This window comes from Pangasianodon hypophthalmus, chromosome 13 (genome assembly GCF_027358585.1).
Source record: "Pangasianodon hypophthalmus isolate fPanHyp1 chromosome 13, fPanHyp1.pri, whole genome shotgun sequence".
NCBI classification, from domain to species: Eukaryota; Metazoa; Chordata; class Actinopteri; order Siluriformes; family Pangasiidae; genus Pangasianodon; species Pangasianodon hypophthalmus.
Window position 1 is genome coordinate 14,921,844 of NC_069722.1, and position 11,504 is coordinate 14,933,347.

The 11,504-nt window shown below is 38.5% G+C and overlaps 1 protein-coding gene across 1 annotated transcript; it reads right to left on the reverse strand.

The window, feature by feature from the left end:
- Nucleotides 1–220: 220 nt before the first annotated feature.
- Nucleotides 221–7,358, reverse strand: otop2 (otopetrin 2). Its single transcript, XM_026916005.3, has 6 exons — nt 6,702–7,358; nt 5,044–5,180; nt 4,883–4,941; nt 4,540–4,670; nt 2,564–3,378; nt 221–1,748 (listed from the first exon to the last, which is right to left on the reverse strand). The coding sequence occupies exons 1-6, from the start codon at nt 7,156–7,158 to the stop codon at nt 1,578–1,580; spliced, it is 1,770 nt and encodes a 589-aa protein (XP_026771806.1). The 5' UTR covers nt 7,159–7,358; the 3' UTR covers nt 221–1,577.
- Nucleotides 7,359–11,504: the final 4,146 nt, after the last annotated feature.

The following is an 11,504-nucleotide window of genomic DNA, read 5'->3' on the forward strand; positions in this document are numbered from 1 at the left end:
GTTTTTTTTTTTTTCTTTCATTCCACTCTGCATGAAGACTTCAATAGAAATTATAATTAAGACCCACGCAAGGTTATTTGGTTTTATTGTGTTAGTAAAGTGCAATTTTCATATTGGAAGTACAAATATTTGTACCTCCCATTGTGTATAATGCATAAAGTTTTTATATCAGATATTTCAAGCTATACATAATCAGGACATCCAGACAGGTGATACAGGGGTAAAAAAAAAAAAAAAAACAGTAGCCGTGGTATGTACCTGAAGCATTTTGCTGGCATGGTTTGTGTCCACTTGTCTCTTTAGACAGAAGGGTTGCTGTTAATTCTATCCTGATGGGAGTGGTCCCTTCCAGAATGACTTCCACAGGGCATGAGGGCTCACTGACTGATTTGATGATCTTTGTAACTTATGTAAATCATATTCTATGGCCTACACAAACGGCATATCTCAACCCAGTTAAATAAGAGATTTTGGACCGCACTTTCCTCCGCCATCATCAAACACCAACTGAGGGAATAACTTTTGGAAGAATGGTGTTCATCCCTCCAGTACAAGAGACTTGTAGAATCTGTGCCAAGGTGTATTCAAGCTGTTCTGGCGGCTTGTGATAATTCAATTCAATTCAATTCATTTTTATTTGTATAGCGCTTTTTACAAAGGTCATTGTCTCAAAGCAGCTTTACACAAACAAAAGTAAAGTGAAGTGTGTGTGTGTGCCGTCTCTGATGAGCAAGCAGGGCGACGGTGGCAAGGAAAAACTCCCTGAGATGGTGATAGGAAGAAACCTTGAGAGGAACCAGGCTCAACAGAGAACCCATCCTCATATAACCCAACACTTTACTAAGAGACTTTAATTTGTCACCCATCTGCATATACTATACTGTGCAAAAGTCTTAGGCACATGCAAAGAAATGCTGTAGAGCAAATATGCCTTCAATAATAATGAAATCAAATGTCTCTGCATTTAAAAATACTATAAAGAGCAGTAAACAGTAATAAATTAAACAAAGTCAATATTTGGTGTGATGACCCTTTGCTTTAGTCTCGGGTACAATGTGTGCAGTTTTATAAGGAAATGAGCTGTAAGTGTTACTGAGCATCTTGCAGAAGCAGCCACAGTTCTTCTGGAGACGTTGACTGTCACACTCGCTTCTTATTTTTGCAGCAAAACCCAGCAGCCTTCATTATGTTTTTTTTGTCTGAAAAGTGACTCTTACATAATATTCTGCTTTCTTTACTGTCATACAAACATTTTTCTGCAACATTTAATTTTCTGCTGGAAAACTAATGTTTGGAATTCTAAAATGTTTTTGTACAGACTTTTGTAGAAGTCTTAAAATAAAAATCTATAACAAAGTTTGTACTAAAAAAAAAAAAATAGGGTGCCTAAGACCTTTGCACAGTACTGTACACTACACCTAAGATGCACAAATCTTTACACAAGCTCTTCATTCAGTTTCCAAGTAAATATTAAAAGACAAAAAAGCATAAAAAAATAGATTGTATCATTTACAAGAAAATCTTTTATAAACTATTTATAAAAGTTATATGAACAGGTATTGTCTAAGGCTGTAGATTCAAGAGGTAAGGTACACCTCAAAAAGACTGGCTACTGAGTGCATGCGGTAAAAGATCCCAAAAGGCAGTCCAATGTTAACCACAGCCACCCACATGCCAAACTGGTAGAAATTCACTCCGAGGGGGTTGTCAAACTGTGGCCGTGCTCCGAAGGCAGGTATGATCCAAAGCTGTGAGTAAAATTGACAAAGTTTAGATGTAGCTCAGCCAAAATGCTCTAGACAGTATTAATGCCCTAAGTGCATTATCTACTGAAAATGAATGGGTGCAAAATAAAAGATGAATTCGCAGTCAGTGTGCACATAAAGTCAAGCAGTTTTTTGGTTGGTTATTTTAGTCCGCACCCAAGTGTGATTGCTGTGTTCTCACATGTTTCTCACCGTGGAGGTAAATGCACCAGGGTTTGAATCACATGGACTAAACGCTGCATATGTGAGCATCCTAAGAGTCTATTATTGGGGCCCATTGAATGGGACACACCTTGCTAACTGCAAGGTGCATACTCACCAGCCACTTTTAATTCAAACACGTGTATACATGCTCATTCATGGCAATTATCCAATCAGCAGATCATGTGGCTGCAGCACAATGCTTAAAATCATGCAGCAAATACTAGTCTGGCTATTCACCTCTTACCTCTCTCATCAACAAGGCATTTCTGTCTGCAGAACTACCGCTCACTGGATGTTTTTTGTTTTTCGCACCATTCTGTGTAAATGCTTACATTTTTCCCCATTCTGATATTTAATGTGAACATTAAATGATGGTCTTGACTTTCATCTATATGATTTTATGCACTGCGCTGCTGCAACATGATTGGCTGACTGGATCATTGCATAAATGAGCAGGTGTTTCTATTAGAGTGTCTGCCGAGTATAGATTCTATAACAGTGGCCAAGTTATATTGCTGGACCACATGAAGCAGATCTCAGATCAGCATTATTGCTCGTATTTTTTCTACTGTAGTTAGAAGAAAGGAACTCACAATAATGTTGCAAAGCAGCAGGAACGATGAGACCTCCTTGAGAAGCTTCCTCTTCCAGGGCAGGGGCTTGTGGACCGAGATGGCAATGGAGCCACGAGGCGTGAGCACATTGCTGGACCTCCTGCGCTCATCGTGTGCTTGCAAGGCGAGCAGATTGGAGAAGATGCTGGCACGGCGTGTGTCCTGGTGTGGCTCCCGCCGCAAGCCTTCAATGATGAACACATTCTGTGCACAAAGCTCGACTACATTGAGCACGCTCCAGGCCAGGTTGAGTGCGTTGACTAGGCCGCCCACACCGATTCCCAACACGGCCACAATGGTGAAGTAGGCGACAGTGAGCTGGCCTACAGAGGCTCCCACTAACAGCCCCACATCCAGGCTGCGTGTTGGGTTCTTGCCCACTGCATGCTCACGCTGCTCCAGCCGGTACAGAGTGCAACCGGCCACTGCTGCCACAGTCATCAGGACCACTGTAGTTGTGTTGGCCACGTAGTACATAATGAGAGCCGTGTCCGTCTTCCCTGGCTCATTAGATGATACATCCACCTCGTACACCACAAATATGGTCAGGCCAGCCACCAACACCAGGAGGCCACTGGCTGGGCCTACCAGCACGTCACGCATGTGGAAGCGGTGTTCATGATGCCCGTGGTCATCCACCAGCCGGCCCACGTTTTTCCACATCACATACGCCATAGCTGAGGCGAACAGGCTGTACTCAATGTTGAATGGATAGAGGTAATAGTACGCATCTTCGAAGATTTTGCATGCCGTGAGACTGCATACACAACTGCTGTCGCCTTCAGAAGCGCTAGCTAATAGAGAGGGGAAAGGTTTCAAGATTGGCATGCTGTATCAGTGTTTCATTTCCATTTGATTTCTGTAGCGCTTTTAACAATAGACACTGTCACAAAGCAGCTTTACAGAAACCTCAATGTACATTTACATCCTTAATGAAAATGCCAGAGGTCACAGTGGCAATCAAAAACTCCCTGAGACGACATGAGGAAAACACCTTGAGTGTGACCATCCACAAAGGGAAACCTATTCATGGTGACACCAGATAGTGGGCTTATAAATCTTTACCCTTCCACAACTGTATACTATAAAGTCAACCAGTACAGAGTGTGTTGAAAGGCTCTGCAATATGGGCTTTTATGATTACAGCAGCTGTTCTTGGGTACAAGTCTACAGTGTCCAGATGATATTATCCCCTGGAGAAAGGGTAGGATCTTAACTGGGAACTGGAATATTTAAGGTATCCGTGTGGGAACATCCAGCCACAGAGGATGAGTCACAAGTTGTGAGTATCATTGTGTGTTTTTTATGCCAAGTCATAGAATTCTCCTTTAGTATTAGCATTTAGCATTGCCCTAGCACATCTGTATCAGCTTATAAAAAACACTGAAAATTATACATTAAAGTCATACCTAAGTCGTACCTTAACTTGCTTTGAGTAACATTAAATGTTTTCATTAGTAAATAATAAATTGCTCGACATGGAAATTAAAATGAAATTCATTTATGCCTTAAAAATGGCACAAAAGCACACGTATATTTTTACCCTCAATAAGAAATCCAGTTTCAATCAATATGTAAATTAGAAATGGCCACAAACTTGCAAACGCCCAACCGGTAACCTTAAAGCTGTGTTGCATGGCCTGTATTTGCATACTGTCACATGATAGGCTCATCCATCTTATGATACAATAACACCTTTCATAATAACAGCCTTTCACATGTCCTAGTGAAAATTGAATTTGACCAGTCTGGACACTTCAAATAAATTAAATCACTTAAATTTAATAATTAAAAATGTCTTTAATGAGGTTTAAGGTGAGAGTAAAACAGCTTGTGCAGCTGCACAGCTACAGAACTGAAATAAAACCATACTTATATATTATTAAAAAGGATGACAACGAGCTAAGAATGTAAGTGATGAGCATATTAGAGCATTCGGTAATGAGAAAACATACCTCTAACTGAGAGACTCCGGGAACCGAGGCTACGAGTATCATTGGGATAGACTGTTTGATGGAGAGACTCTTCTGTCACTGCAGTTATCCATATCATCAGGTTTGTGGCCAAGGTGAGCATTAGCCCAGAGCTAGACAGACACAGAGACACAAATATGGACTCTTTTGAACCACAACATCATTTCAGGGTCTCATAATAAGAGCAATGATCTTAATGAGCTCTACATTGTCACAAATGACTCAGACACTATGGATATCACACTGACAGCTCAAGTCTACTATTTGCATTGTACATTTGTATATATATATATATATATATATAAAACACTACCACCACACTTACCGAGTTATGTTTCTCTGCGCTTGCACACAATCCTTGGCATGGAGCCAGAGAAAGTAAGTCTGAAATGTAGAAGGAAATCAAATGCACAAAAATGGTTAGAGATAATGCAGTGACAACAATAGAGCAATGGGATTTTTTTTGCTTGTCTGTGGTCACCTCACCTGCACCAGAATAAACATGGCTTGCACAGCGGGGAAGACGATTTTCACAGGTGAGTCACAGTGCACATGACCCACATAGAAGGCGACCTTAAAAACGTCCATGATTAAGCTGCAGATTCCAAACAGCACCAGGCCACCTATTGAAAAGGCATGAGCATACATTTATTCATGGATAAAAAGCAAATATAGCTGATATACTGTTCCAGTGGCTTCAGGAGAAATGTGTGGAAACCTCAAAGTAAATAAATCAAAGTCTGATACTTCAGCCCTGTCAAATTCTCAAATATGAGTTGGAAGAAGGTGTTTAATTTTCTATAAAAGCACAGCTCAGGCAGTAGTGCTGCCTACAAGCCAATTCTTACAATTTCTATAGTAACAACTAATTCTTTACAGTTTCTATAGTAACAAATGGTTAACAGGGACTAAATGCTCCGGATAAACTAAGACTAATAAAAAACTGGCTGTTATTTAACAAAGAAAAAACATATAATCATTAATATGGTGAAATTTTCTCTGAGGAGATTTTTTTTTTTTTTCGCATTTTTTCGCATACTCTTTGTAAGAGCCAGAGGTAAAGCTGTAACTATAAGTCATGCCATCATACTTTTACCGTCAGTTTATAGTTACATTTAATGTTGTGCAACATCAGTGAAACAAACCACAAAGCCTTCTGTCATGAAGAATTTCCTGAAAGGTCCTTATCGGGTTCCACTCCTATCAGCAAAGAACAGGAATCTGCGGCTACAGTGGGTACAGACTCACCGAAACTGGAAAGCTGAAGGTTGGAATAACATCACCTTATCTTTTTCCAGTCTTCAGCTGTTAGGTTTCTGTGAGCCTGTATCCACTGTAGCTTCAGATTCCTGTTCTTGGCTGACAAGAGCGCCTCAAGTTTTGATATATTCATTGCTCTGAGCTGCTTTTCTGCTCACTGTGGTTGTAAAGAGTGGTTATTTTAGTTACTGTAGCCTTCCTGTCAGCTCGAACCAGTCTGGCCATTCTCCTCAGCCCTCTTTCATCAACAAGGCTCAGAACTGCCACTCACTGGATGTTTTTTTGTTGTTGTTTTTGTTTTTCTGTGTAAACTCTACAGACTGCTGTGCAGGAAAATCCCAGAAGATCAGCAGTTTCTGAAATCTACAACCATGCCACGGTCAAAGTCACTGAGATCACTTTTTTTTTTTTCCCAATTCTGATCTTTGATGTGAACATTAACTGAAGCTCATCACCTGTATCTGCATTTTATTCATTGTCCCACTGCCACAGGATTGGTTGTTTGGATAACTCATTGGATGTAGGTACCCATTGCAACAGAACAAAATGTCCATGGGGTGGAGTCGGACCTAAGTTAGCTCCTCCTATCTGGCTGGAGTCCAGCCAAGTCCAGGAGGTGGACACAATTTACAGTTAAGTGTGTTGTTTTGTGTTGTACAGCATTGTGCGGGTTAGGGTTAGGGGTTAGGGTTAGACTTATTGGCGGAGTTGGATTAGGTCCAGCTCCACACCCCTGGACTTTTGGTTCTGCAGTGAGGACTATGTCCATGGATGAGCAGGTGTATAGATGATATATAAAAAAAAAATTCATTAGTCTGGATGCTGATTACATGTGTAGAGAATCTACACACACACACACACACACACACACACACACACTTCACCTCTGAGCCACACGGGCCCTGCGTGCATATCCTTGTAGAGCACGGCGTCGTCCTCGCGGCACGTGTACGCCTTGTAGAAGACTATCCAGACGGTAGTGGAGAGGATCAGCACCACGAGGTAGAGCTGCAGGTGCACGCTGGTGACGTGCTGCGCGTTAAACACGCTGGCGCCGACGAGCGCGCATCCGAGCGCGAGCACGTTGACGAGCACGGCGCCGGACAGCAGCCAGCCCCAGCTGCGCGTCGAGTCTCGCCATGAGCCGGTGGAGGACAGGGCGATGCTGGCCGAGCGCGTGCCACGCGCCATGTGCGTCCCTGCATGTTGCACCGTGGAGATCTGGCTCTCCTGAAGTTCTGGCTCCTCTTTGGTGCTCATCATGCCTGCCTCAAAAGGTAAGCCGTGGATGTACATGCTCAGTTCATGCAGATCGAACAGCTTTAGCGTGCTGTAGTGCATTGCTGCGATTATGATTATGATTATGAATATGAATATGAATAATAAAGCTGGACAGTGACTCTCACGCAGCAGCGCACAGCAGGTAATATAACGGTCAGCCACCAAGGGATCACTTATAAGTATGTAACTTTGTTCACGTGACTAACCCACATGTGATGCGTCAGGCGAGGCGTGGACCAAGTTATAATATCCTACATTTTATGCGTTTATGGTATTTTCAACACAGTTATCCATATCAGTGAGCCATATGACAAAAAAAAAAAAGACAAGATGTCTTGGGAGTATGATTATCATGAGCAGCAAGGTCAAATAGTGCATGTTAAGATAATCATCATAATAATAATCATCATCTTGAAAAGCAAAGTGTTATCAGTTCAAAAGTCATATTAATATTCAAAAGTAACGAAACAGTTAAATAGTGCAAGTTTAGATAATATTAGTGGAAAAACAATGTGTTATCAGGTCAGAAGGTTGCATCTTCATATCTGAATGTGATATTAATAGCTTATTCTCTGATCATTTGTATAGTATTTGCTGACAACCAGAGCAGCTTGTGGATTCTCTCAGTTGTAATATTTATCTTTGTCATATCTATTCTGCCAAATATCTTACAGTTTTCTTCAGATCAGTCCTGATTTTTGTTATTTTCAAACTATTTTGCTATTGATTTGCAATATGTATTAGATTTGTTTGTATTAGATTAGTTGTACTATTGTATTGTTGCATCACACACCCATTTATTTATTTATTTATTTATTTATTTATTTGATGAATTGTAAAAGAGTCAGGATGAGTGTATGTAACACTCCTGTATTCTAGTACTTATCCTAACCCTCTTGTCTAGTGGCTCTTTCTGTGTTTCCAGTCAAACAGCTATGGGCTTGTATTCTGCATCACTTCTTATGCACTTTGGATAAAAATATGTCAAATGAAATAATATAAAGGTAAAATTACGACCCCTCTCAGGGTCACTGAGAGTCCAGAGATTTATTAGTCCTTAAAGACTTTTTGTCCAGGTGGGATGTTACAGGAAACCTGACGCCCTTTGGCCACCAGGTGTTTTCTCTCAGTAATAAACCTTCCACCCCCTCATCTTTCATAATCTCAGTCAGGATAGTGGCATTTGGTAAATCACAGCACCTAACACACAGTAAAATCCTCAGCACTACACAGACACCTACGATGTGTGTTCTCCTGGAATGATATTAATATTGTCCGTGGTAATTCAACATTACAGGGTTTACAGTGTAAATTAGACCCACTAAAGCTATGATACATAAGATGTGGAATTTAGTTAATGAATGAATCAATAATGTAATGAGTCATGAAGGTATTTCCAAGCAAAGGGGAACATTTTGAACCATGTCAGAATTTCTAAGTCTCTTCTTATCCATTCTGTTCATGCAGTATTTTTATATATGATGATTAGCTAACCTTCCAGATACAGGAACTAGTGTCTGTTTATATGTACAACATTAATATAGTGTAAAGATGATATAGCTGATATAGCTAACATAGTGGTACTGTATGTTATTGTGGTATATTCCTTGAAAACCTGTGTTTAAAAAAAAATTAATTTATATATTCGTTGAAAACGTGAGTGAAGTTAATTTTTTGGCCAGGTAACAGCTAATGTTGCTGGACAACTGCTTGATGTTTGTGTTGTCCAGTTCCCTACAATAGAAGCGATGAGACATCATAATTTGACGTGCATGGATCATATAGTATAGCATTAGTCTTTACGTGCTCATTATCACTATAGATAACAGACAAAGCCCTAATAATTAACGGCAAAATCAACCTGCACGTATCGTGATAAACTTCTATCTGATACTTGTAACCTGAACAAAGAAGTGCTTGTTCTTTTGCTATTCAAACAGAATCTTTTTTTCTGAAGCAAAGAGAGTACAATTCTATTTTGTATTGTTCCTATTTAAAAGTCATTGATCTCACTGGCCTGCCATTAGACACCTTAAACCAGATCAGGGAGAAAAAAGGGGGCACATTTTGATCCTCCATAACCCTGATCCTTTTTGGATGATGAAGCACTTTCAAAGCTGAAACCTGAACACAGAGTTTATCCATCCAGTAGTGCACATTCAGATAAACCACAGTCATCTTTTATTACCCCTTTCAATGGGTAGTTTTTGCCTGATGTTGACTCAGTCTACGGTATGTGAAACACAGAACAAAGAAGTCTTTAAATCTGGCTTTGCACTACTGAAACTGTTCTAACATACAGAGGATTAAACTGAATTAAACCAAATGGTCATTTTGATAACACTGTTTGGCCAGGGAGGTTATTTTTTAACTGAATGTCCAGTCCAGATGATAACACAGCTGTCATTTTGATAACAATATTGAATGATGTAGTAATTTTAGGAATCTATTCATTTCTCTGTTGATGCAGAAGGAACAGAATATTCAACCGCCTTATTCATATAAGCCATTAAAATAACAATCTTTAATTAACATTGCACTGCCATATGTACATCATATACATCAGCTAAGTAGTAAATCTCACCCAGATTCATTTCACAAGCTTGATTAATTAAATCACAGTAGAAAAGAAACAAAATGCATCACTGCTAATTTATTGTAATGTCACGTTAAACACATTACGATAGACATTGTATACACTGTATTCAATACATTTTTATTATACTGGTTTATAAGAATTTGTTTAACACGTAGAAAAGATATTTGCATACGTGCTTGTATGCGGTTCTTACCTAGAGCAGTTCCTGCTGGAGAACCTCTGATAATGAGAAATTTGCCACTGTCATTGTTTATATATGCACACAGTATCAAAAAGATTTACAGCCACAAAGACATAAAGGGACACTGTAATAAATAAAGATGTAAAATGTCAAGTGTATTGTTATACCTAACTATATATCATATCCAATAAGAATTACATTTTATGGGATAATGGCTGGAAGTGTAACTATAATTATAGCTATAGACATAAAAGATAAAAGATAAAAAATATAAGATAAAAAAAGATTTAAAAAAAAACATAAAAGACATAAAAGATAAAAAATAAAAGATTTAAAAAAGATTTAAAAAATAAATAAACAGCCAAAATTGAGGAACATTAGATTTCTGGTTAATGTTAGGTCAAAAAATCTGAATAATCCCCAACCATATCTGATGGCCGAGTATATCATTCAGCATTTTTTTTTTTTTTTTTTGTGGAAAACTACCCTAGGTGAATATGAGTATATTTTTCCGAGCCATCTCATATGATTACTAGTTATGTACAATTAGTGATATTTCTAATTATACCACAGTGTTGACGAATACTTGAACCTGATTGGTCCGACGGTGTTGATGAATTTTCATTAACATCAGCGCCAGCTATAATTCAAATCACGTGTATATTAATGCACTTATTTTAATACATTATCATGTCTATTATAACAGGACATTCACAATAACAATAAACTGATTTCAAAAAGTGTTGCTTATTAACAAAGAAAGATGTATTATCACAGGTGAAGTTTACGCTAAGATTACGTTTATTTATCATTTCTAGAAGGAGTCTCGTTTATCAGTGCTTTGTAACAGTCAGAGGTAAAACTGTAACTTTAAGTTTGGATAGTCTATAGGAAGGAAGACTTTGTACTTTGTGGTTTCTCGTTCGCATGACAAGCTGCGTTTTCGTCTTATTAACTTCAAAAGAGAGAAAAAAGAGACCCTGGTGAGGGAAGGACTGTTTATTGCTGTTATAATGTAAGTGATAGCAGGAACTAATTGTCTCACAGACGTTGCACAACATACTGTAAAATGTAACTATAAATGGTTAAAAAGTATGATATGAAAGGAAAAGAATTCATTTTTTATTTAATTTTTCATTTCAGAATTCATTTTTTTAAAGTCATTTTTTATTCTTTAAATATAGTCTACCACTGTCGGATAGTAGACCTGCTTTAATCAAAGAGTTATAGAGTGTGTGTGTGTGTGTGTATGTGTGTGTGTGTGTGTGTGTGTGAGCAAGAGACACACTAAAGGCAAATAATTTCTATAGATTTACAAACTGAATAATTTTGTTTAAAGTCAATTAAATTGCAATAGAGCAAAAAATGGAAGGAATTCAAAACTATGCAGAACAGTCTTCAATTAAATGATTTTTTTAAGTGATTAAAAACAACTTTACTTATAGAATGGTCAAATATTAAATCCATTTATTTTATTTATTTTATTTATTTTAAAAATTACAGTTCTGAAGTCTGGAACCAATACAATAACTTTTCTCTGTTTGCTTTCTGTTGAGTAGAGTATAGCCAAACAGACCTAATGCTCAGTGCCACTGGAGAGGAGTAGCATGTCTGTAGCTGTAGACT